Source organism: Nelumbo nucifera, chromosome 6 (genome assembly GCF_055504915.1).
Source record: "Nelumbo nucifera cultivar China Antique chromosome 6, China Antique-T2T, whole genome shotgun sequence".
NCBI classification, from domain to species: Eukaryota; Viridiplantae; Streptophyta; class Magnoliopsida; order Proteales; family Nelumbonaceae; genus Nelumbo; species Nelumbo nucifera.
Genome location: NC_142654.1, coordinates 6,360,900 through 6,388,781, shown reverse-complemented (window position 1 = coordinate 6,388,781; position 27,882 = coordinate 6,360,900). Strand labels below are relative to the sequence as shown.

Here is a 27,882-nt window from a genome sequence, read left to right as displayed (position 1 = left end):
TTTTTCCCATTTTTTTCAAGCTCTTTATTTCATGGGTTAATTTCAATAGATCTGTTGCAACATCCACGAGTACAGCAAAATTTATTGATGAAGAAAATAAACAGTTCGGAGGATGTATAAAAATCAACATTCAGAGCTTTTCCCTTCATAATCTATAAATCCCATGCGACTAAAATGCGAAAAACAAAAGGTGAGAGAAATCAGTAAGAACTCAATTTTCAGTTAAATCTTCATTGGGATAACATCAGATCCGTCTTTCAATGATGAATGTTATAGCTCAGCCCGAGGTACTGCACTGTGAGTCCATTCAGGTGAATCTTTTTCCCCGCAACATTGGTTGCTAATTCTTTTCTTCAGCAGTGTCATCAGAAATGCTAGCAAGTAGAGATAAGAGTAGATGTTTCGAAGTTTCCACATAGCATAACTGTCCTATCAATTTAGCCGATAGCTTCTGCCTCTGAAAGCAACTCCAGCTGCCCTATCAGACTGGGAAGACATACTTGGCTGATGTCCTATACCCCACCGGGCAACAAGCTTATGCCTATAAAATAGTAGTGAAGGAACTTGCAACAGAGGAAAGGAAATGTACACATTTTACCAGTTGATGTTAGTTGTTTTACCTCTCAAAAAGATTAATTATTAGGGCTTGGCTTTTATAATCACCTCTTCAAAGAGAGAATAAATGGCTTTAGCAAATGGTTTTACAAATTTAAATTTCATCTTGGGGCATTAGCAAATGTTTTAGTTAAAAATTAATATGAACACTTAGAAAAGGGTGCAAAAGATATAACGGTAAGACATGCAGTGTATTTAGAATTGTAGACATTATATATACATATATATATATATATATATATATATATATATATATATATGTATATTTACACTAGCATGTTTATACCTTTAACCAGGGGCCATTACTTGTATAATGGCAAGATCTCAGGCTATCATGTGTGAGAATGCTAGTTCGCCAGGATGGTCATTCTGTGCAGAAAAATGTGAACGGTGAAGACCGTAACCACTCTACCCCTCCCAAGAACCCAGATAACTGGGACCAAAATTGGTTGTAATGGCCTTTTATATGTTTGTACGTTTAACCAGATCAAATCCTAAGAGGATTGAATTAAGGTTTGGTCCATCCTCAATTTGATTATTGATGGAGCCGTAAAGTGAGCTACGTTGCTCCAAACTCCAGGATCTCCTTATTGGGACCCAAACCTGTCCCAAATCCAAAGTAATAGGATTGGATCAACTGACTCTGGTTGGTTGATTGTAGGATAACTGCCTTATACGGGTGCAAGTTGGGTGGGCCTGACCCAAGCCCAGATCAGCCTAGCCCACACTTTTATGGATTGAGCTTGGATTTTTGGTCCTTGGGCAGGGCCTGGGGTCAAAAGTTCAGGCTTTCTATTTTTTTGGGCTGGACTTAGGACTAGCCCTTAGGTAGCCCGAGCTCACCCTGACCTTATCCCAACCTAACCCCGGCTTAATATATAGACACATCTGCATGCATACATACATATGGGCTTAGTCCGGGATAGGGCCCTAGTCCCAATTATTATGGTTGGGCTTGAGCCTGGGTTGAGACCAAACTCGGCCCAGCCCCGACTTGTACATTTACTGCCTTGATATAGCTAAAAGAAAACCTTGATTCCAGGTCAGATGGCCATCCACTCATAAACTCCCAAAGGCACCAGGGGGTAGGGGAGGGGGAGAATGAAAGGGCATTCCAAACAAAGGAAAACAAAAGGAAGGATACACCCATATTGGTGTCTTCAATATGTTCTTTCCACCAGACAGAGGATGTAATACCGTAATGAAATAATATAGATGTCCTGCAATGATCCCAAGCAGATCTGGCATGAGAGGTGAACCAAAAATTACATCCAAAGCGAGCATTGTCCAGGGTAGATAAAATGCCTGCAAATAGGTACATGAAATACGTAAGACAAGCATAATAGCGAAATGGACAGTAATTCATATGCAAGAATAAGCAAGAAAGAAACAGAACTTGGCATACCTTGAGTGTAACGAGTCCATATATATTGATCTGAGCATTTGGGAACTCTCTACTCCAAACATAGAGAAGCATAAACACCAGTGAAATGCCTAAGAATGGGGTCCATAATAGAGGAATGGCAGATAAAACCTATGACATCCAAGTGCAAACAAAATAGGAGAAAAACAAGTATTACTTTATTTTTACATGCATGGATAAAGATAATAGAAAAGAAATGAATTTGAATTTGGGAAACATGGGAACGGAAATGCAAAATGAAAGGACTTTAAAATGACACCCCCAACTTCCCGCATAAAAAGACACCACCTTAAAAAAGAAACACACAATGTCAGAAAATGCAATGCAGCAAAACGTCCACTGCTCTCCAAATTTACCAAAGCTCATTCTTTAGAGCCAAAAGAGCCAAACAGTGTAATCCAAAAAGTAACGGATTTGTGGTTCCTTTTCTCATCTTGCCTTTCCATTTCTATCCCAACTAGTCAACGGGCTGGGGGTTAACTTCACAAAGAGTAGTATAGTGACAATCAATTCAGTTGAAGAAGCTCTTGTGGAAAGGTTCAAGGAAATTCTGAACTGCCGAGTGGAAAACCTTCCCCTAACCCATTTAGGCTTGCCTCTAGGTGGGAACCCAAAAAGTCCAAGTTTTTGGGAGCCGGTGTTGGAAAAATGTGAAAAGAAGCTAGCTACTTGGAAATGATGTTATTTGCCAAAAGGGGGAAGGCAATCATTAAGACTTCCCTTGCAAATCTGCCCACCTATTTCTTCTTAGTGTTCCAAATTCCTGGCAAAATCAGAACACAGATTGAGAAACTTCAAAGAGACTTCCTTTGGGATGGTGGAGGGGAGAAAAGAAGTCATCTAGTAACTTGGGCCTCAGACTTGTAAATCTAAAGAGGCGGGAGGGCTGGAAATTGGTCACCTGAAAGAGAGAACACTTCTCTACTTGGAAAATGGCTGTGGAGATTCCCTAAAGAGACAAACTCTCTTTGGGCAGCTGTCATCACCAGTAAGTCTCGGTTGGACACCAATGGTTGGGATTGCAACCTTCATCCAAACTGTGTAACTTCATCAAGCCCTTGGAAAGGTATCATCTCAACCTCTAACAAATTCTTTCCTTTCGTAAGGTTTAAAGTGAGCAATGGTACTAGAATAAAATTCTGGACTGATCTGTGATGGGGCAACACTACTTTAACAGTTTCCTACCCTAGACATTTTAACCTCACCCTAAACAAAGAAGCAACCATCTCCCAGTGCCTCCTCTCTTCCCCCACTGAAAGCAACATAAACTTGAGCCTTAGAAGACCCTTAAGGGATTCAGAGATCAATGAGCTAACTGAACTCCTCCTCTCCCTCAGAGAAGCCTACATCTCCCCTAATTCCCTAGACTCCTGTGTCTGGAAATCTCACCCTATAGGCGAGTTCTCCTCCAATTCTTTCTTCAAGGTTCTAGTTGCAGAGGAGCAGAATTATCACTTCCCTTTCTAGAAGGTCTGGTGCAACTACATCCCCTCTAGGGTGTGTTTCTTTGTATGGGAGGCCTGTCTGCACAGGATACACTTGTGAGCTATTGCAAAAGAAGAATTTTGGCAGACTTTTCATCTCCCCTCATGTCTGCATCCTTTGCCTGAGAGAAGGGGAATCAACCAACCATCTCTTCATTCACTGTCAGGAAACCAAGGACAACATCTGGAGCCGTTTTCTACAGCTAGCTGGGTACAGTTAAGTGTCTCCAAATCACCTCCAGGACTTGTTCCATCAATGGCAAGGCAAAGGACCAAGTAAAAGAGGTAAGGTATATTGGCAAATAATTCTGCATGCTGTACTTTGGGGAGTTTGGGAAGAAAGGAACAACCACTTGTTTGAGAACAAGGCTAAGACAAAGACTGATCTGATCTCTCATATTACCTATCTTTGTAATCAATGGGCTTCCAGCTCAGACAAGTTCAAAGGAGTCTCTATAAATGACCTAAACAGGGATGCTGGTTTTTTCCTTTTCATCCCCCCCCCCCCCCCCTTCACCCCTCCTCCCCATCCACAAGGGCCCTTTACCTAGGAGGGAAGGAACTTGAACTCTAAGTTTCGATGGAAGTGCTTCAGATAACCTGAGAACTGCTGGTATTGGACGAGTATTAAGGAATGAACACTTGCTGGGTGTACAGTGGGCCGATAGGTATAGCTGACTCCACAAAGGCAGAAGTGACAGCTGCACTTACAGGAATCCAATCAATCAACAGACTAGGCATTCAGCATCTATCCATAGAGGGAGGCTGGACTGTGGAGCTACAAACGTACACCTGTGCTGGATTCCAAGGGATCTTAATGCTCATGCAGATGAGTTAGCAAAATTAGGTGTTCTTTTAGAAGTGTTGTACTGTGATAAGATCCCTCCTGTGTAATTTTCAGGGGTCTGATCCCTGTTTGTTTGTCTTCTTTGTACACCCTCTTTGTGTACCCCTCTCTTTTCTTAATGAATTCAGTTAACTATTCTCAAAAAAAAAGCACGACCTAAATGTTTTCTTATTGTTTTAATTATCAGAGCAAATTTCTGTATGCATAAAATTGAAATTTAGTCATTCATAAAAAAAAAATTGAAATTTAGTCCTTATACTACTGAACAATAGGATAGCAGACTTTTGCACATACTAGTAATGAAATGGCTCCAAATATCATCATCCACAAGAAATCTGCAGTACGCCTTTCAAAAGGTCCCCTCTCTAGTTGGACACCATACCTTGCTCTGTAAGATCAAAGCTGTCTTGTTAGAAGTGGTTAACAAAAATGTATGTTCTGCCAATCCAGGTTTCAATGATTTCTATAGTTTTCTTCTGCCAAAAAAAGGGTCAAGGATTACATAGTCGAAAAATAAACACCTTATGGTTGAATGATTATCTTGGTGGACTATTACTTACATCATCAAGAGCCGAATTCCAAAATTTATAGAAAACTTGCCAAGGAAGAAAAAGTTCGTAACCAGCCTCCAGACCTAGAATAAATGTAAAAAATAACAAAAAACTTTCAGAAATGGACGTATATACTAAAAAGAGGTCAAAGAAAAGGATTGCAACAAAGAACAACTCTCAGATCAGTAGAAAAGAAGAGTCCATGAGAATTAAATGACAGCACATTCTTGCAATAAAGAATCTTTACAAATTCAATCCCTTATTTCCAAATTTATTTATTTATTTATTTTGATCGGTAGAAAATTGATTCTATTAATTAATTAGTGTGAGAACATTACAATTTGATGATCAAGACGTCATCCCCATGTATATAACTATGTTACAAGGATGCCCAAAACAATTGCTGCCTTGCTGCTCCTTGTTTAGCAAGGGAGTCAGATAAACCATTTGCACTTCTTCTAACCCACTTGAATTCATCAATCAATTCTCTTGCGAGCCTTTCAACTTACCTGTAAGCATTCCTCTTTTTTGTTGGAAACACTTTCATTTAAATAACAGTTAAATACAATAGTGTCAACCACTCAGAGCCTGAGAGTTGACCCCATACAAATCTCAAATCTTACAATACAGCCCAAAACAAGCATTCCCTGAGAGTCCCTTGCTTTGCCAAATTGTCAGCCACAGCATTGGCTGATCTCAAATCTTACATACACCCAAGCTTTCTGTCTGCAGCCATCCTATTAGAAGTTTAAAGTCACCCTCTACCTCAAGGTTTGATATCCCCATTGCTTAGCCAATCTCATACCTTGAAATAGAGACATAACTTCAGCCCTCAAGGAACCTCCCACGCCTACTGGGCTAGAAGAAAGTGCTAGCATCCTGCCCTCCCCATCCCTGAAAACTCCTCCAACTCCAAAGGGCCCCCGGGTTTCCCAATGAGCTTCCATCAAAATTCAATTTTACTCTTGGTTGTGCTGCAGATGTCCAAAGGGGCTGAACCACACTTTGTGTAGCCGAAGAGTTAGCCACTATTGACCATCCCCTTAGGATATCTTCAGCTGAGAAATTTTTGAACATTTAAGTTGCTTTCAGCCAATGTATGACCCTAACAACTATGAAGTCAATGACTTGCTCCTTAGTTCTTTCCACTCCTTGGAATATCCTGTTATTCCTCTCTTCCTATAAGGACCAAAGGATGGCAGCTCTTGTTGCCCTCCACATTATTCTGCCCCTTTTCTTTGGTAATGTGAAAAAACTCAGATCAAAAAGAGTTGCCACATCCGAAAGAGTCCACCTGTAACCAAACAGAGAAGAAAACCAATTCCACACAACAGAAGCAAGAGGACAAGATAGTAAAAGGTGTAATTGTCTCTTCACAACCCAAGTAAAGGCAACAAACATGAGGGGAGAGGCAGAAATTTGGCCTTCTTCTTTGTAGCTTATCCAAAGAGTTGATTTTCTGTACCACTTCCCAACAAAAGGCTCGTGTTTTTGGGGGTACCGAGTTACACCAAACTTCCTTTGTGGGGAAGGATCCTAACAGATGAGAGGAATGGAGGAGAACAGTGAAAAAGGAAGCATAAGTGAAATAGCCAGATAGGGATACTACCCAAATTCTACTATCTGAACAAGTGGGGTCTAGAAAAACAGTGTTGAAAAGGGAAATAAGCTCATCTACCAACCCCATTTTGGACTCTCTCAGTCCTCTCCTCAAACCCAAATCCCAAGAACTGTCATTACCATACATTGAGGATATTACTCTCCCTTTATTACGAGGCAGGGAATAAATGGATGGGATTGTCTTTTAGAGAAGTAACCCCAAACTAGACATCTTCCCAAAACGCACTTTATTACCTGCACAAGAATCATGCCTAATAGGAAGGTAGCAAGCTGTGGATTGCTTTCCAAGGAGACGACTTTAATGCCCTAGGATCAAAACCAGCATCCCATCCATTGTCTGCCATGCCATGAATGCTTATAATCACTTTATGCCACAAGTTTTCTTGTTCCAAAGCCAACCTCCAAAGCCATTTTCCCAACAGAGCCGAGTTCCTTAATTTGATATTTCCTACCCTAAACCTCCATCATCCCTACTCCTAAACACTACCTCCCACTTCACCAAATGTTCCCTCTAAGCATTCTTAAGATTCCAAGGAATATTTCTATTATTTCTCGCCCATGAAATAATTACTTTTGAGTTCCCTTCCACCTCCAACTGTCTGAACCCCAATTGCTTAGCTAACCTGAGACCATGTAGCAAAGCCATCAATTCAGCCTTTATGGAATTAGCCACACCAATTGGCCCGAAGTAAAGAGACAATAATCTACCCTCTGAATTTCTGCTTGTCCCACCTTTTCCAGGCATTCCAGGGTTACCCACGGAACTTCCATCAAAATTCAACTTCATTTTACTGCCTTGTGGGTGTTTCCATTCCAATTTTACCCTATCTTTGCCTCTAGAGGACTATCCTACCTTCGCTTTTCTAGTCTCCATTACCTCTTCCACAATTCTACTTTTTCATTAAAAATTCTGTTATTCCTATCCTCCCATACTGCCCATATAGTTGTGGCCTTTGTAACTAGGGATGTCAATGGATCAAGTAAAACGATAAACCCGGCTTGACCCGACCCTATGGGGTCAGGTTAGGGTCAGATATATTCAGCTTTAGGGTCAGGTTAGGGTTTTGATTCTTTGACCCGAGTTGGGTTCGAGTTTTGACTGACCCGCTCCGTTGGGTCATGATACTATATGCATAGTTTTCTTGTAACTTTCTGGCTTCTAACTCCATAGCCTTAAAGTTTAGGATTTCTTCATATGTTGGTGTTGATTTTCTTCTTTTTTTAAATGGAAAAGGTGACACCTTAAAATCTATAAAACAACTTTCTAACTTAAATTAATGGCTTTTAGGTTTTCAAAACCTGTTAAAAAAATACAATTGAAATGCTACAAGTTGGGTCAAGTCAGTATCAGGTTAGGCTCTACAGGGTCGATTTGGGTTTGGAAATTATGTATTTTTGAGTCAGACTGGTTCGGATTCGGGTTGGGACACTGGATGGTTGGGTTAGGATTGAGGCAAACCTATGCTGAACCCGACCCGTTGACATTCCTATTTGTAACTTTCCACATCAATCTCCCTCTTTTCTTTGGTTTCTTTAGCAAGTTTGGGCTAAAAATGTCTACCACTTCTTAGGAAGGGTCCTACCTGCTACCAAAACAAAGAAAAAAAAAGAATCCCAAATATGAGTAACAAAGGAACATGAGATTAATAAGTAGGGTAGGGTTTTTCCACTTTTCCTGCAAAAAAAGCACATATGAGGAAAGAGGCAAGAAAAAGGCCTTCTTTTCTGTAGCATATCACAGGTGTTTACCTTTCCAAGGAAAGATTTCCAACAAAATGCTTGAACTTTTGGTGGGATAAGCTTAGTCCACGCTTCTTTCACCGAGAAGTCCACCCCTATTGAAGTAGGTAGGACTAGAATCTTGAAAAACGAGGAACAAGAAAAGAGTCCATTAGATGAGGAGATCTAGATTCTAGAGTCATTCAAGATAGGATCTATAAAAAACAACTTCCAAGAGGTCAAGAAGGTAAATCAAAGATGAGCACTCATTCTCCCTTAGAGCTCTTCTAAACCCAAGGTCCCAATTGATGCTTGAGGGAGAGGAAGATCCCAACTTGGAAATAGGTTCCCCTTTGAGGTTAGAGAGGGCAAAGAGATTAGGGAATTCCGCTAACCAAAGGTCTTCCCAGAAACGAATTGTCACCTCTTCCCAAATCATAGCAGATAGAACCAAAGAACAAAGAGTATACCTCATGAATTGCTTTCCAAGGGAAAGCTGAAATTGAGTGAGGACTGTGGATTGAGTTTGGAATCCCAGCCATATTACCCTCCAAAACATGAATGCCTGCTATTACCTTACCTTGTGCTACAGCCTCTCTCTTTCAAATGGAATCTCCAAAGCCATTTACCCAATAAAGCAGTGTTTATGTTTGCAATCTTTCCTAACCCTAGGCCTCCTAGTTCCTTTGGTTTGCAAACTAGTTCCCACTTGACCAAATGATCCTTCTTTTCCTCACCTGGCTCCCACAAAAAGTCCCCCATGTACTTCTCTAGTTGTCTTACAATCCTAGTTGGTACACGAAAAGTGGAAAGGAAATAGATGAGTAGATTTACTAGAGTAGCTCTAATTAGGGATATTCTTCCTCCTAAAGAGATAATTTGTTTTCCAAAGAGCTAGTTTCTTAGCAAACCTCTCTACTACCTCTTCCAAAAACTGTCAAGCCTTGGGTTTCCCCCCAAAGGTAAACCTAGGTAGGTTGCAGGCAATTCCTCACATCACACTCCAATAGTTATGCAAAACTTGCAAGTTCCCCTTCTTCTAGGATAGTTCCAACAATTCCACTTGTATTCCAATTGATCCTCACCTTTGAATATCCCATAAATTTGTCAATCAGGAACCTCAAATTCCTCGCCATTTCTAAATTGATAGCATCACAAAACAAAATTGTATCATTAGCAAATTGAAGATGGGAAACAACTACTTGATCCCTACCAATCCTCCATCCCCTAAACAGACTTTGCTCCTCTCTTAGCCGGAAATAAGTCTTTTGCTACCCCATTTATAAGAATTAAGTAGTTCACTGAACTAATATAACCCATCACCAGGACCTCCAACTAACTCCAAAACCCATTTTCTCTAGGACTTCCAATAGAAAATTCTAGTCAACTAAATCGTAAGCCTTTTCCATATCCAATTTATACACCAACCCTTTCATTCTACTTTTCCTTTTCTCAGCCACACATTAATTAGCTACTAGGATTTGATCCACAATCTATCTTCCTTCCACAAAAGCCCCTTGGAAAGGTGATATAACTAGAGGCAATGCCTGCTTAATCCTCTTAGCCAAAATGTTTGATATGTATCTTGTAAAGACTCCCAATCAAACTTAAAAACCTAAAGTCCTTCAGAGAGGTTCTCCTTCATCAAGGAGATAAAGGTAGCATTTGCTCCAAAAGGGATTTACCCTCTAAAGTAAAATTCATTAAAGACTTCCAATAGCTCATATTTGAGGAAATCCTAGCACTCTTGGTAGAATACCAATGAGAACCCATCCGGTCCAAGGGCTTTAGACCTATCCATTGAAAAAATTGTTTCCTTAATCCCTTCTAGTGAAAACTGTCTTTCCAGTGCCTGTGCTTGTTCCTCAGAAGTTCTATTCCTATCCATCTCTGGTAAACCTAGACTAAGACCTTCTGATGCTGAGAAAATTGACTTATTCACAAAGGACCTTACTCTTATCTAGCTCTCTCTTAGCTCTAGACCATCAACCACCACATTATGAATGGTATTTTTTTTTTTCTATTACCATTAGCTAGTGAATGAAAGAATTTGGTGTTAACATATTATCCATTTGGTCCTTGATTTTTTTTTTTGATGAATAATAATAAGTTTATTGATTCAGAAGCAACTTTAGAGTGAGTTCATACATCATCCCAACGAGAGGCACGAGCTGCAGCCCCTCCTTGAGTCTTACAAGTAAACTAGGAAAGAAAAACAGTAATCACAACTGAGCCCAAAATAATTCTTCCCTATTTACCCCTTGCTTAGCTAACACATCTGACAAAGTATTTGCTGATCTGCCCACCCACTGTACAGTGACCAACATATTCCTTGTCAACCAACTAAATTTCTTCATTTCATTCTTGTATCGCCACATAGCCTCTTCAGAATTTTTTAACCAACCCACCACCACTTTGGAATCCCCCTCGATTATTAGGTGTTGTACCCCCAGCTGGTTTGCAAATTGCACCCCTTGTACAGTAGCTAAGAGTTCTGCCCTAATGGAGTTCCCAATTCCCAAGGGACCTGAATAGAGCAACAAAATCTCTCCCTTCTCATTTCTCAAAGCACCCCCCACTCCGGATAATCCTGGATTACCCATGCTGCTTCCATCAAAGTTCAACTTTATTGAGCCTTTGGGTGGAGGAGACCAGCTTGTAATTGATTCATCCTTTAAAGATGAGCACCTTGCTACTGCTGACCAATTTCTCCAAAGGTCATTAAAGGAGAATTGATGGAAGATTTCCAAGGTCTTCAGCCAATGTATTGCCCTGTTTAACACATAGTCTTTCAAATCTTGGCTGTTCCTTTCCTTGTCTTGAAAAATCCTGAGATTCCTTTCTTCCCAAAGAGTCCAAGTCAAAGCAGCACGAGCACATCTCCACATAATTCTCCCTATTTTTATAGGCCAATAAAAGGTAGAATGGTTGAAGAGCATGTGAACTTCTGCTGGTAGACTCCAACTACCCCCAAACAACGAAAGTAGCCAAGCCCAAAGGTCTGCAGAAAAGGGACAAGATACTAGTAGATGGTAACAATCCTCACCGTGAGCTCTACAGAGGATACACCAATTAGGAGAAATACAGAGAAAAGGTCTTCTCTTTTGTAGGTTGTCTAAAGTGTTTACTTTCCCATGGAATACTTCCCAACAAAAAGGTGAAACACAAGAGAAGGTTCCAATGGGTCTAGGAGTCCAAACTCTCTTATCTGGCTTGAAGGGATCCAAACAAACCTGATTAAGACAACCAAGCAAAATAGAAAGAGACTCAATTTCAGCATCCCTAAGTCCTCTACGAAAACCAAAATCCCAAGTAGGATCTAAGGGTGTTCCCAAAGGTGAAACAAATTTTGAAACCACCTCTTTTTTGTACAAAGAAATAGAAAAAAGCGAAGGGAATAAGTCCTTTAACGGTGAGTCTCCTACCCAAATATCCTCCCAAAAAAGAACAGAGTTGCCAGAACAAACTTCATACCTGATAAAATTGAGGAATTGAGGAAGGGTGTTGTGAATAGCCTTCCACGGTGCTGCTAGGTTAGCTTGCCTCGATACACCAGCATCCCATCCGTTCTCTGACCTCCCATGAATGCTTCCCACCACCTCATGCCACAATCTCTCTCTTTCCAAAGGCCATCTCCACAACCATTTCCCTAACAGAGCTTGATTCTTTCTAATTACCCTCCCAATTCCCAAGCCCCCCTCTTCTTTACTTCTGCACACAATTTCCCAATTAACCAAGTGATCCTTTTTTTCTTGTCCCGACTCCCATAAGAAGTCTCTCATCAACTTCTCTAGTTCCCTGGCTTCCCTAACTGGTATCCTAAAGACAGACAAATAATAGGTAGGTAAGTTAGCCAAGGTAGCTCTTATTAGGGTAATTCTCCCTCCTAAAGAGATATAGTTCCTCTTCCATGAGGCTAATCTCTTCTCAAACTTTTCTATCACTGGGGTCCAAAATCTACTCTCCCTAGGATTTGCCCCTAAAGGAAGCCCTAAATATGACATAGGCCAAGCAGAGGTGGAACACTCAAGACACTCTGCAATAGCCTCGACCTCCCCTACCTCCAAATTTATACCCACTATGCAGCTCTTTTCTAGATTTATTCTCAAATTAGAGACACTTTCAAATCCTTTTATTATCTCTTTTAGGTTTGCTACCTTTTCACTAATACCTCCTTCACAAAAAATCATTAGGTCATCTGCAAACTGAAGGTGGGTGACGGGGACTTGGTGTCTCCCTATTCTCCAACCCCTAATGGCATCTTCGCTGTCAGCCTTAGTAATGATCCTACTAATCACATCAGCTACTAAGGTAAAAAGGAAGGGTGAAAGTGGATCCCCTTGCCTGACACCCCTGCAAGCTGGAAAAAAGTCTCTCACTGTACCATTTACCAGAATAGAGTAGTGACAAGTACTGATACACCCAAAGATCCAACTACACCACTTGTCCCCAAGTCCACAGTTTTGCATAACCTCCAATAGAAACTTCCAGTCCACCAAATCATAGGCCTTTTCAAGATCCAAATTACAAATGAATCCTCTCTTACTAGATCTTTTCATTTCCTCCACACACTCATTCGCAATTAAGATCTGATCTGTTATTTGTCGCCCTTGAATGAAAGCCCCCTGGGTTTCACTAATGATGGTAGGGAGGACTGTTTTGATTCTCAATGAGAGCACTTTAGCCAGAATTTTATAGATGCTTGTCACCAGACTAATAGGCCTATAATCTTTTGGGTGGTTGGCATCATTCTTCTTAGGTATCAAGGCCAAAAAGGTGGCACTAATTCTAGGGCTTATAGTGTGATTGTCTGCAAATTCCTTAAAGAGTTCAGCTAGATCCTCTTTCAACACCTCCCAACAGTCTTGATAAAAACCCATTGTAAAGCCATCTGGACGCAGAGCCTTGGATCTATCCATTATAAAGACAGCTTTCTTAATCTCTTCTTCCTCGAAATCCCTTTCCAGCCACCTTGCCACTCCATCAATTCTTGGCCAATCCACCCTTTCCATGACTGTCCTCTCTCTCAAAGGCCTTCTATAAATCGATTTGAAGTGGTCCACAGATTTTCTGGCTATGTCATCCTGGTTGGTAAACACCTCCTCTCCTATCTCTAGCTTGGTCACAAAATTCTTTCTTCGTCTCCCATTTGCCAAATCATGGAAGAATCTAGTGTTCCCATCGCCTTCCTTAATCCACTTGTGTCTAGATTTTTGTCTCCAACTGATTTCTTCCCTCAATAACACCTCTTCCAAATCCTTTTTTAATTGTCTCCTTAACACTCTGTCCTCCTCGGTCAGCCCATTGTGAGATTCCTTTACATCCAAGTTCTCTATTCGAAAGATAGGCCCAATTTTTGCTCCTCAATTCTACCAAACTGATCTCTATTCCACTCTTTTATTTTGGCTCTCAACCTTTTTAATTTCTTGTGGAACTTGATCCCCTTCCAACTTACCCCCTCTCCTCCTCACCCCACCACTCCTTCACTTTTTTCACAAAATCTGGATGGGTAAGCCACATATTTTTAAATCTAAAAGGTTTGGGTCCTATAGGAAAAGACTCAGTACCTATTTGGATAGGACAGTGATCGGAGGTGACCCTGGGTAACGCCCTAGCAACCAAGTTTTCCAAACTATTCTCCCAGGCAAGGTTAAATAGGAATCTATCCAACTTCGAGCACAAAAGGGTTTCCTGAAGGTTGGACCAAGTGTAACTGGCTTGCAACAGAGGTATTTCCTTCAGATCACAATCCTCAATAAAACCATTAAATTTCCTCATGCTTGTTGAGATTACCTGTTGGGGATTACTAGTTTCATCAGAGAATCTAATGACGTTAAAATCCCTGCCCAGGCACCAAGGACCATCCCATAGCCCCTTGATTGCATATAGTTCCTCCCACATCTCATTCCTCTCACTATAGGAATTAGGGCCATAAACATTGGTTAAAACCCATACACACCCATTCTCTACATTCTTGCACTTAATGGAAACTGAGAATCTGCCTATCAATTCTTCCACTACTTCCACCACATCCTCCCTCCACAGTGTTACAATCCCCCCCGAGGCTCCCTAAGAAGGAGCCGAGCTCCAACCTAAACCTCTAGACCTCCAAAAACTCCTCACCCATCTCCCATCTAATTCCATCAATTTGGATTCTTGTAATAGCACAATATCAGGTTTTTCCCTTCGGAGTAGGTCTTTGATCACCCTTCTCTTCCTTGCACTCCCTAACCCTCTTACATTCCAACTAATAATTTTCATAGAGACAAAGTAGCAAAAGAACCCAATAAGAGGCCATATTCTCCTTATTTTAGGCCCTTCCTCCTATCCCCTCTACCACTGAATTCTAAATCCCCCTCAATGTCTGAAATTAGCCTTTCCACTTCAAATCTTTTTTTCTTATTTGTTCCTTCCCCCCCCCCATCCTAATACAGCAATCATCCTCTTTCTTTTCTCCATCCTTTCCAGCCAATGTCTGAGGAAGAATTTTACCCTGCTCACACTTATTTTGGCTACAACACTTTTCTCCAAGTCCTTCCTTTTTATTTTGTTCCTCCATCATTGTACAGATCAACTCCCAAATTCTGTCCGCCTCCCCCTTACTACTTCCTTCCAACACCCTCTCTCCTCCTTCCACTATCACCCTCTTTCTTACATCAGAACCTCCAGGATGGGAAGTTGGGATATCTGTTACAGGCAGAGCAAACAAGTCAGTACCTAAAACAGAATTGACACCCATACCTGATAGAACGGGGGTAGGACTAGAATCACTGGAAATGACTTGCTGACAGGCGACAACTGGTTTTAAAGCCTTTCCCCTTTTTGGACAAGGTTGTGAAGTAGACATGGTGAAAGAATCACTTCCTGACGACCTACCCACTTGGAAGACCTTTCTCTGTGTTTCCGACACTAGAATACCCGCATCCATCCTCACAGCTGATTCTTGTCCCTCTCCACCAACATCCTATAGTTCATTAGACTCAGGGTCAGCTCCCTCGACGAAGGGAGGAGGACTTTTCACAGCTTTAGAACCATTTTCTTCACCATTTCTAGCCTTCTCGCCACCTGCCTCTTCAGTCTCTTCCTCTAGAAACAACAGCTCTGTATGCAAACTTTTTGTTTCAAAAAAATCATTGTTGCTTTTTAGAGACAAACTTCCCAGACTTGGCGTTTCGTCTCTATCAAAATCGTCATTGCTGTTTTGTTCACTCGACCAGTCTTCAATCCCTGTTCTGTTCTCATCACTAGGCTTGAAGTATCTCGGCTTGCGCCTATCTGGTGAGAGATGGTTCGCCAAGTTGGATGGGACCCATTGTAGAGAGCCTCGCGACTACGAATCTGGAGATTTTTTTGCGCCTGAACTGTTCGAACGAGAGGAGGGGTTCGGGGTAGAAGAAGATAGACGCTTAATTTCGTCTATCAGCTCGTCCCTCCTCCCAGTCACGTGCTTACTTAAAGTACCCCTCGACCCATCTATCTTGTAATGGGCCTTGGGCTGAAGCCTATGGGAGCCCACCTTTACAGCCTTTATTTGAGATGCCTTCTCTGGCCCTTCATCAAGTGGATCCACTCGATTGGGCCCTTCATTTCATCCCACGTGACCACTTAAAAGGTCACGCCCCCCTGATTTAATGGTCGAACCAGCAACCTTCCCTGTCTGAGGTTGCTTGTTCAGCCCTCTCCCTTTCGAAACTAGTGAATTTTTGTTTGTTTCCCCTGACACCACCTGCGCAAATGATCTGCCATTTGTCATAATTTTTTCTTGCTTTCTCCAGGTTTGACCTTCCAACTGCCCCATAACTTTTTGGCTTCCCAGAATTTGTTGGCCCTTTTTAGTGAAACATCCCTTCCCATTTGAATTAACCACTCTCACAAGTCCACGTAGTGCTTCTTCTTCCTCCTCCCCTCCAACCATACGAGCCTCCTTCCACAGCACTGCTTCAATGGAGGAAGCTAACCATACAGAGACAAAGCTCCCCTCTGTTCGTACCTCTACCTTTCGTGGAATGTCTTCTGGCTTCACACCACTTAGCAGGATTGCTACTGAGTAAAGATCTCCCCAGAAAGCACCTTTCAAGATTCCTCCACACAACACAGCTATAGATTCTACTATTTCTTGTTTCCATAGATGGAATGGCAAGCCTATTACACGCACCACCACACCATCTTCGACAAAAAAATCCTTGGAGTTAGATGTTGGATTCCATTTGAAGACTGTGAATGATCCGAACTCAGCCTGAACATTGATAGCTGATATTTCCAAATCATTCTTTGATGGATCTAGGATGGCTTTACAGTTATCGAAGGGGGTTACTATGAAGACACTCTTCAGCTTCAACCTGGTTGCCAGTAAGTCAGCTACCCTCCTCCAATCATTAACCTTTTCCTTGGCTTGTATCACAAGCTTACTATCCCACTCCTCTCTCTCTAGACCTCCCACCATTCTGCAATGGCCTTTTGTTTTTGCCATGACCACTGGCCCTTGTTCTACCCTGCTGTTGTTGAGATATACCTTCTCCTCCCTTATGGAGGCTTTTTTCTCATTTGCTACTCTTTGAGCTAAGAATTCTTTGAGCAACCAGTCAACTTCCCCCCAACCTTGGTTCTGTTTTCCTGTTGGTAGACACACCAGTTGCCTTTGTCCCTTACCAAAGAATTCAGCCAAAGCTATGAAGAACCCCTTTCTATTCCTCTTACATTCAACAACATATCTTCTCCCTTCTAATGTACTAAAATCCTGCCAGTTTATCTGCTTACCTTTTGAACAGGCTCCAGCTATGAACTCTCTTAGCCACTCGATCACTTCTAATCCTTCCAGCAGTATTGTACCCTTTTTCGCTTCCCTTACCTTCAGGCTTACCTTCCCCTTAATTCTCATCTCTTCAAACAGGAGATTTTTTGCTTCTATCTTCAAGGATCTCCTCCACTGACCTGCCTGCACGAACTCCATTCCACAAGCCACCTTTGTACCAAGCCCCTTGAGGCAAAGCTCCGAGAACCCCCTTGTCTAAGACCTCGAAGCCCCTCAATGAAATCAACTGCCGACCCATTAACTATAACAGAGAAAAACATCATTCTGCGTCCTATTTCTCATTTCCATGACCTGGGGTGATGTAGGTGGTAGCTGGTGGTGGTGCGGTTGAAGCTGCTTTATCTGTCTACTTGGAGCATCTTGCAACAACCTTGGGATCCCGAGAACAGTTGGCAATTGCAGAATTTGCTGAATCCCTTTTGATTATACCAAAGGTTCTCTTTGAACCAATATCATTTAATTTTATTTTGTTTGTTATTTATTTCATATCCGTTTTATAACAATCTAAGTTGATGATGCCTGTATTTGGTGCAGGTTCTTGCTGTAAATGCTGCAAAGGATGCCACAGAATTGGTTGCAAAGCTTCGGGCATATCATTACACTGCACAAACCAAAGCTGATAAACAGCACCTGTCAAGGTATTTTTTTCCCTTTCTTATTTTACTTTGTAGGCCTCTGTTTAAGCAGAGCACAAGGTTATTTGGTCCTTGATTTTTGACACCAACAAATTTCCTCTTCTCTTAAAATCTCTTCCAGCTCTACTTTTTTTCCATCTTTCCTCCCTTTCCTCCTCCAACAACGTTCTAAGAGTTTCTTTTCTGTCCGACTCTGGAATCCTAGAAGAAATTGTCACTTTGATCTCTTCAACTCTTCCAAAATGCTCTTTGTTCCAAGCCTTTATTTTCTCTTTTAGATTTTTTTAGCTTCTTACAAAATCTCCCTATTTTATTTCTCCCTAGGACACCTTGATTTCTTCCCACCAAGTCTTTAACCTTTCCTTAAAGGATGGATCCTCAAACCACATGTTTTCAAAACAGAAAGGTATAGGCCCTCCAAATGGAACTTCTTTTTCTAGAATCTAGACATAGGAGACAATGGTTTGATGTAATTCTAGGCAAAGCTTTTGAAACTAAAGTCCCCCACAATTCCTCTCAATCACAAGAAAAAAAGAATCTATCCAATTTAGAGCAAGTTGGGGGGGATTGGAAACTTGACCAAGCATACTCAGTTTGCAAGAGGGGAAACTCTTTCAATTCCAAGGTATCAATGAGATCACTAAAATTCTTCATAAATATAGTAATACCTTGGTTTAGATTATTTGTTTCTCCCAAAAACCTGATCACATTGAAGCCACCCCTAGACACCGGGGACCCTCCCAAAGTTCTCTAGTAGCAAACAATTCCTCCCAAAAAAGAGCTTAATACCTATACAAGTTGGGACTGTAAACATTTGTTATTGTCCATTTCCTCCCATCCGAAGAATTTAATTTTCACAGAGACTAAGAATTGGCCTACTAGTTCCTCTACACACTACATTTCCTTATTCTTCCATTTTTGTTAAGATCCCCCTTGAAGCTCCCCAGGAAGGGGCCAATGACCAACTAAGACCCCTGATACCCAAAATGCTCCTGATCCATTTTCTATCTATCTCTACTAGTTTAGTCTCCTGGATCAAAATCATGTCTGGTCTTTCTTTCCTTAGAACACTTCTTATTAATCTCCTCTTCTTTTCACTGCCCAACCCTCTTACATTCCAACTTATTATCTTCATTTCAAGCATTCAATAAGTCCTAGTAAATCCTAGAAAATCCTAAATTCACCTCTCCCCTCTTTTTCTCTCCCTCCTCGTACTTTCCTCCTTATAACTTATGCCGCATTTAAGCTTTTCTACCTCAATTTTCTTTCTCTTTTGTTTTCCTTTTTCCTCTTGTAAACCTTTGTTTCCCCTTTTTTCCTTTCCTTTACCCCAATTCCTTTCTCCTCACTCCTTTTTTCTAGATCTATTGGGGCCACTACCTCTTGATGGACTACTCTTCTTGACTAGGGTCCTGTATTTGTCATTTATGTCCACCCTAGTTTTATCAAAAGTCTTTTCTAGGGCCAAAGTAGTAAGGTTTTCTAGGATTAGGTTCAAAATTTGGTCCCTTTCTTCCTCAATATCATTTCTCAATAACAACTCAACACCAAGGCCTGTGGCATTACAATAGCAAGCAATAACTTCAGGGGAGATTGATAAATCAAGTAGAGAAAAGGAATGGGTGGGGTTAGAAACTCCCTACTCCAAAATGGAGTAAGCCTTCTTTTGCTCAAAGTCTACCAAGAATTAATCCTTATCAGGTACACCCTGATAGGCTTCAATGGATTGTTCCTCTTGTGCTTCACTACTAGGATTAGAGTTGAAACCCAAGTCCCACATACGGACACCCCGAACCATTGCTTCCCCTGGTTAATATATACCTTCTCTTTCATCTATAGGTAAAACCTCCAATCCTCCACCAAATCCGAAGCAGACAGATCCAATCCATCTTCCTTCAATAGTACAAAAGTTTCTCCCAAAGAATCTTCGAAGAAAAGCTCTATACCAAATGTATCATCATCCCAATGTTTACAATCCTTGGTAGTGTCCACACTTCCTATGCTTGAAGGTTGGTCAACTTCAAAATCTTCCTCCTGGCAACAGTCTTCCTAATCACTATCTCACTTTGAATCTTCTCTAGGATGCCTGAAAAATTTTGGGTTAGGCTTATTCCGAGTCGTAGTGTTTTGAGCCAAACACCGGCCTCCACGCCCATGTATTCTCTAGATTCAAACGTCCCCTTGTTGACCCTCCAACAAAGAGGGAAGGATTATTGACTCCCTGTTTTGCCATAGAAATTTTGGGTCCTGTTTTGAGAATCAACAAAGAAGATGGTTAGTCATTATTCCCATCCCCTAAAGCTCAGTCTGGCCCTGGCACATGCATTAACTAACCTAGTCGAAGCCATCGATTCACCCAACAATTTGGTAAATGGCTCCTTTTCAAATTCCATGGGAGTTTCATTTTTTCTCCAAACAAAGCTTAAGTTAAGGACTTATATTTAGTTCTTAGAAGTAAATTGGATGGCCCATATTTACTGGACGAAATAGTAACCTACAAGCTTTCTTTCACTAAATATGGCTCACATTTACTCTTCAAAGGAATGGTTGGGTTTCCTTCCTTAAATTTGAAATCCTTTCTTCATACAGTTTCAGCTTGCCATGTCTCCTCAACTTTGCCACATCATCATCTTCTTCTACCTTTGGCAAACCCTTCCACATCTGGGCTTCCAATGGTGAAAGGATAGACCTTGTGAGATGTTTCTTTGAGTGCCACGTTCACCAAACAAGTAATGCTTCAGGCTTTACTCCCTCTAAAGTGATGGTTACCAATAGGAGTATTTAGAGATGAAAATGGCAGAATTGTGGCTACATTTTTAGGACCAATAGGAGTGGGGGGACTCATTGAGAGTGGAGGTGGTGGCCTTGCTTCAAGGTGTAAGATATGCCAAACAATTGGGGTTACACCAAATTGAGATAGAGGGAGACTCTAATTTATTGATTGAGTGGCATCTGGTAAGTTGGGAGCCTGGATTTATAGACAGCCCATAAGGGAAATCCTCAACACAACAAGGGAGATCGGTGCACGCTTCAAATGGACAAGGAGATCAGCTAATGGTTTAGCTGACACGTTGGCTAAACAAGAGACTGTGAGGGAGAGAATGTTGTGGGCAGTTTTGTAAGAAAGATCCCTGGAGGCTCAACACCTGTTTAGGGGTTGAAAGCTGTACTTAACTCTGGAAAGTTATTCTTAAGTTGTATTAATGAAGTTACCGTTTCCAATAAAAAAAAAATGTGATGGTTACCACACTCAAGTCTAAGGCAGCAAACATCATTTGGAAATTCTATTCCTCCCTCTTTGGGCAAGGAGTATTTCAGCCAAGTTCAACAGAAGAAATTTTCTCTTCTTGGCCAAGACTTGGGGGAAGCAGGAAAGCAAGGATAGTTTGGAGCTGCATTCCCTTTGCCGTAAGCTGGACTCTATGGAATGAAACATAAGGATTTTTGAAGATAAATAAAAAAATTCTGAAACTCTGGTGGCTCTGGTGGGGAATCTAGTAGCAGATTGGGTCTGGATGCTTCCAGATTTTGATCAAGTTAGTAGGTCAGATTTGGGGGAGAATTTCTGAAAAGTACTTGAAATTCAATCAGTGTAGTTTGTCTCAGTTTTGTATCAGTATATGCTGTTTAGTTTAGAGCTGTTTCGTTTTGCAAGATAGGTGTCACCTTGTCACCTACTTGACTGTATCTTTCTCTTTTTTATTTAATAAAATTTTCATTTTACTCTTCAAAAAAAAAATCCAGCTTCTTAATGGTTCCTCTACATTTTTTAAAAGTACCAGACAACCACAGATGAAACAGAAGCCCTAACACCTTCACCCAAGGGGTTCCTTCTGGTTCGATTATGTTTGCACTAGGGTTCCAATGTCCAACGACCACCAAGCCTTCTGTTGATTGTATTGGAAGAGAATGGATCTCCTCTAGTCTTTCTATCTCCAGAAGGGCTTTATCTTCCTTGAATGGGATTAGATTCATTACACCTTCATGGCAGAGTCTTCTTTTAATGTCTTCTGCGACTTTTTTCCAGTTTATTTTCTTTTTATTGGCATAAACCACAAACTTTTTTCACCACTCCAACAGATTTTATTTAGCATCAGCCCCCTTTTCCATGACTTTTTCTTTTGGCAGATTTAGTTCCTTCACCAGTCTTTCCATTTAACGTCTCTCCACAGAAATTCTTATAGCACCTCTGCGAAGGATGTCGTCCTACACTTTGTTTACCCATTGGAATACACATTAACTGTTTTCTTCCTTGACCAAACCACTCAGTTAGCATAATGAACCTCTCTTTGGAGTTAAAACACAACTCCACTTTAAAAATCTTTTCACTAATCTTTAGAGTATTACTCCAGTTGTGTACTTTCTTTGAGACCATTGCCATGTCCAGGAATCCTTTTAACAAAACTATGGAATCAGATTCAGATAAACCATCGCTTTCTTCTCTTCTCTCACCTACAAGCTGGTCTGGTTTCTCACCTTCAGCTCTTCGAACAAGAAGTTTTTGGCTTCCACTTTCACAGTCTTCCTCCATTTGCCAACTGGTTCAAAATCGTCCCTACTGTCCTCCATTTTTTTTTTGATCAATACCTACTGTCCTCCATTTTCCCATCTCCCCTCCTAATTTATTTCCAAATTTATTGATAAGATGATTTGCCTGCATCAAGCTAAGGGAGGTTTGACACTTGTATATAATTCATTCATTTTTCTAAATCAATTAATTTTGTTACTCGTAATGTCATAAAAAGTTGACCACATGCTTGTGTGCACATTATCTGTGTGTTCAATTCAACCCTAACCAACGCAACTCCACTGAATAGAACTTATTACATCTAACAAGAGAATCTTATAAATATTCTATATCCAGCACTTTCTTACCATGCTTAATTTTCTCTTTATTTAGCTTTCTAGCTACACAACACCATTTTATTTTCTGTTAAAGCCTTCCTATTGTGTTTTCAAATCCCAATAAGCAGTGCTACCAGGGTTGTAATTATCAATCAACTTTTTATTCCTTCTATTTTTCAAAGCCAATAAGAACCAGGGGTACAAAGAACTTCCAACCAGAGTTAAGTGGGTGAGAACTGCCAACAGCTTGGCAGATGGTCTAGCTAAGCAAGGGGTACAAAGAACTCAATTGTAATATCTGGGTTGAGTAAGATTTCTATAGCTGTGCTTTTTCTTTTTTCACAACCTCTTGTTGTATTCATGCCTGTTTTTTATTAATGAAATCAATTCTGTGTTATGATAAAAAAAAAGAACCAGTAAGAGCTGGTTATTCATTTATGCGACAAAGCCCCCTCCTTTACATCTGTCAGTGATGGTCATCTGTCTAGAATTGAGGAAAGGCTTAAGATTGTAAATCTTGATATGTAACCAAAAAAAAATGACAATACATATCCAAATGACAGATGCATGGGATACGTGTTAATGATCTTGTAATACCATACTAGTAAGATTACTTGTTATTGGTATTACTAGTATTATCATTACCATGATATGTGATGGTGGTTCTAGTAGTATCGTCAAATAGTTCACAGTAAGCCAGTGGATGATGATTCAAACGGTTGAACCATCTATCAGATCTAGTTAATAATTGCATTGCAGGTGCCAAAACAGAGTGCAAAATGAATCGGATTTTAAGGTTGAATGTTTCAATAAATGGCAGAAGATCAACAAACAGAATAACATACCTGAAAACGAAAGAGTACTAGTTGATATATTAGTGCAATATTTGCAGGATGATAAAGTCCCAAATGAAATGCTGTTGTAGCCAATAAACAAAGAGTCCCATAAGCCTTGCTCACAGATGGAAGTGATTTATAGAATCTGGGGAAAGAAAAGTGAAATAAGAAATATTATGATGATCATTAGAACTAGACAAAGCAAGGAGTACCTTTGAAGGAAGATAAATAGGTAGAAAATTTTCAGCTAGTAAAGACAAAGTAAAATAAAGAACTTAGGTGCATATAAAGTTAATTGTCACTTAAATCAAATTCCATCAAATAAAACATATGACCCTTGGTAATGGAAAAGTAGTTACTATGAGGCTTTATTGAGTGAAGTAATCTTTTTCCAGAAATTCAACTAAGCAATTGATTTGCAAACCTCTTAAAAATTATCTATAAAAAAAAAAGAAAAAACTCTCAATAATTCATGATATAAGCATCATTAAACCTAGTATAGCCAAGGTAACATCTACATGGTACCTATTTGGTTTGGCCTCCATAGGCAAATGACAATTAGGAATTGCTGAATTGCTTAGGAGATGATGGGTCAATTGAACAGGTCAGTGGTCTTCTACTGTAACCTTGGCTTACAGAAGCTCCTTCCTCACCAGCTCACTGCTATTTCAAATATGAAGAGGTAGTAACCTAAAATTCTCTTTTTTTTTGAAGAATAAAAATAAAAAATTTATTAAAAGAAAAGGCTCGGGTACAGACAACTAACAGGGTGTTAAGATTACACCCATCCATCTACAGAACAAAACAAACAACAAAAAAAAAACACCAAGATCACAAATATAGGTAAATAGTTGAGAGCCACCCTGAGACCAAACAGATTAAAATTCCTTATCGAGCATTTCTTCTTGTCCATCTCCTTCAACTCCTTCATCCCAAGCCTCCCCTGACCCCTCCTCCCCCAACTATAATCTTCTTCTCACTTTCTTCTCTCTTGCTCTTCTCACTTTCTTAAAATGCTCTCAGCATGGGCCACTTCCCTAAGAGAGCCATATTGGCATCCCACAGACTTCTAATTCCAGGCCCCCCATCCTTCCTTGGAGTATAAACTCTTTTCTACTTAACTAACTGAAATTTAAGCTCCTCCCTCCACCCCTCCCACAAGAAATTCTGCATCTTTTCAATTGTTTTTGCAATTCCAAAATCTTTTCATATTATCTTCCTGCATTCTTCTTTTCTGGGAGACCAGATTGGGGCACAAGGCTTCTTGGGCTTGGCACAGTTTGCTGTGGGGAAGGGATGTTCCGAAACAGCACTGCATCTGGAGGATTGGAAAAGGGGATAAGGTCAAGGTTTGGGAAGATAGATGGATCCTGAATTTACTGAATTCCTTGTAGGGGTGGCCACAAGCCGAGCCTTTCACGAGCTATTCGAGCTCGGCTCGGTTTAAACTGAGCTTCGAGTCGAATTCGAGCCCGATATATAGGCTCGTTTGCTAATTGAACCAAGCTCGAGCCCACTTTAGCTTGGCTTGTGAGTCTCACGAGCCTAGTATTAAATAAATAATTTTTATTATATATACATACATATAATAAATAAATTTATCTTATATATAATAATATTTTTATTTTTTATGTATAATAGTAAATAATTTTTACAATTCTTAATTTTTTGTCTAAAAAATAAAAAAAAAATTATACATATAATTTTTATTTTTCAAAAAAAAACTTGTCCTATAGTCAAGCTCGAACTTGCGAGCTATGAACTGAGCCGAGCTCGAGCTCAGGTCTCTAACTCGAATCAAGCTTGAGCTGAGCTCGAGTATCCAAGTATTCAGCTCAGCTCGGCTCGGCTCGGCTCGAATCCACCCCCAATTCCTCGATAGCCGCTCCTCGCACTGTGAACTAGCAGTTTGAGAAGGTCCAAAATCTTATGTATCCAGGAACTCAGAGATGGAATTTATTAATGGTACAGTCATATTTTAACACTGTTGAAGCAAGAGCTATCCAGAGTGTCCCTATCAGTTGGGCAGAGCACCCAAACTTTTTGATCTGATTCCTAGACAAAACAGGAGAAGTTACAGCCAAATCAGCACACCAAGACAATGAAAGATGAAGAGAACCAAGTTCATCTGGCAAGACAGGCCGGCCCCTAATCAACTGTGTAAAGGAGTTCGGAAGATTGATGCTCCCCCAAAGGTCAGGAATCTGATTTGGTGAGCTGTCATAAGAGTATTGTTGAAAAAAAAAAAATCTTAGGAGAAGAGGCATCACTCTGAGGATTCCTGCCTAGACCGACCAGTTTGATTCTTACCAGGGTTGGACCCTCAATTGGGTAGGTAACAAGAAGGATGAAATTTCAGTCAAGCCCGGTGTATTATGGCCTTAACTTGCTGCCATTTGTGGGTGGCAAGGAATAACCTGGTCTTCTCTAGAAAAGACCTTTCTCCAATCCAAATACTATCCCAAATCAGAAAGGACTGGAACTGGTGGTGTCAAAGTATCCAGCAAGTGGTTCAAGGCTTCAAGCTCATTTGGAGCCTCATTATCTCTCAAGGTGTTGACAGCATCCTCCGGAATTATGGCACAAGCTCAACACTGATGCAGCTTCCAGGTCTGGCAACCTTAAAGCTGAGCTTTGGGCTGTGATTAGAGATTCCAATGAAAAGCCTGTGACTGCTTGTATGAGATCAGTGTGGTGCTCATCAGTCCAAGCCGCAGAAGCCCACACTATCAGATTAGGCCTGGCCTTGGCTTCAAATTACAGAATTCAGAACCCTATAGTCAAGGCAGATCCTGCAACTGTTGTTCATGAATTACTGGATACAGAAAAGTTTCAGCACTCTCTGCATGGGTCAATCTTAAAGGACATCCTAAATTTGTCTTCATCTTTCCCCGATATCATATATTCAAGTTTCAGTTTAAGCCCCATGTCTGCAACCTGGTGGCGCATGGGTCTCAGTCTGATTTTCAAAATGAGTCCTGGTGCCCCATGTCTTCAGTTTCCCACTAATTCGAATGAAGCTAAGTTTTTCACCAAAAAAAAAAAAAAAAAGGATTGGAAATAGGGATAACATGTATATTGGTAAGCATGATAACACATTTCTTATCAAGACTAATTTCCCCCTTTTGATAAGTACTTTGTTTTCTATCTTTCCAGCTTTCTATCCATCCATCAACCATTGGATCCCAAATTGCTTTTGATGTACATCTCGCTCCCAATGGTAGCTCAAAATATCTAGTTGGCAGGCTCCCCAATTTGCATCCCAACTCATCAGCCAATAAAACCAGATTTCGCACTTCACCCACTGCAGTAAGCTCATTTCTATGTAAATTGATCCTCAATCTTGTCACTACAAACAATATGAGAATCAACTTAGATTTGACACTTGTTCACTTGGCACTTCACCCGCTGCAATAATCCAAGAAACGTTTTGCAGTATCCATCGATAGAAAGTTTCTAGAAACCCAAGCAGCGCTAATCAATTCTTAACCAAAGGAAAATCATCTCATCGAAAAAGAAGTTGATAGCTACTGTCCCCCCCAAAAAATTTATACAACAGACACATAAAGACCATTGCATAGAGTTTTCAAGTATTTCTGAACAAATAACCATAGAGAAAAAAATGGAAGCTCAGAAATGAAATGCAGAAGATTCACCTTCGAAATAGAACACATCAAGCTCATTCAAACGGAACTTCAGTTTGAATCCCCAAAAAAGGAAAAAAAGAAGATAATTTTTTTAAAAGAATTATTCTAGGGCTCTGGAGTTCAGAATCGAGTACCAATTATAGGAAGCTCAAAGTTCTAACACTTGTTACATAAATGAGACCAATAGATAGAAACAGCAAAAAGAATAATATGAATCTGGAATTGAGGAAAGAAAAGACAGAGATAAATAAGGTTTACTCTGCAGGAGAAGACATTGAAGACCCGCTGGCTGTTCGAAAGAAGCCCCACTCCAAAGATCTCTCAAGTCTCAATCTTAACTTCAGACGACGAAACGCCAAACGCCATTAAAGACTAGTGGCCGGTCCCAGAAGAATCTCTTGCACGACTTCCGCCTTCGCACGTGTTCCATCTTCCATGTTTGGGTTAGCGCCTGATCACAGAACCGTTCTGCATCCGGTCGGGTTTCCGTTGACTGAGTGGTCTAGTCCGGTCTCAATCATTTAAACCGTCTTTGAAATAATTAAGGCGCCTCCACCTCGAAATTGCTGCCGGACCGTCATGCAGGTAGTAGGATTTGTTTTAGGCTGCGTTTGGTTTGATTGAGGTAAAACGCAATAGTAGATTTTGCATTTACAGCTGTTTGTTTCTAGTGTAAAACTCTATATCCAGTTTATTTTTGCATTTACACAGGTGTAAATTACACCAGTGTTTCTCATGTAAAAGTTATATTGAAAATTGATGCAATCCTATTTTTTGGATGACTTTTACATTGTTAATCGATGAAAATCGATGTACATTTACATCCGTTCTCATCGATGAAAATTGAT

At 40.5% G+C, this 27,882-nt stretch overlaps 1 protein-coding gene across 1 annotated transcript; it reads right to left on the bottom strand.

The window, feature by feature from the left end:
• Window positions 1-52: 52 nt before the first annotated feature.
• On the bottom strand, window positions 53-27,448 carry DER1 (DERLIN-1). Its single transcript, XM_010268802.2, has 7 exons — window positions 27,293-27,448; window positions 23,397-23,532; window positions 4,930-5,003; window positions 4,664-4,757; window positions 2,021-2,149; window positions 1,760-1,920; window positions 53-541 (listed from the first exon to the last, which is right to left on the bottom strand). The coding sequence occupies exons 1-7, from the start codon at window positions 27,307-27,309 to the stop codon at window positions 433-435; spliced, it is 720 nt and encodes a 239-aa protein (XP_010267104.1). The 5' UTR covers window positions 27,310-27,448; the 3' UTR covers window positions 53-432.
• Between the last annotated feature and the right edge of the window lie 434 nt (window positions 27,449-27,882).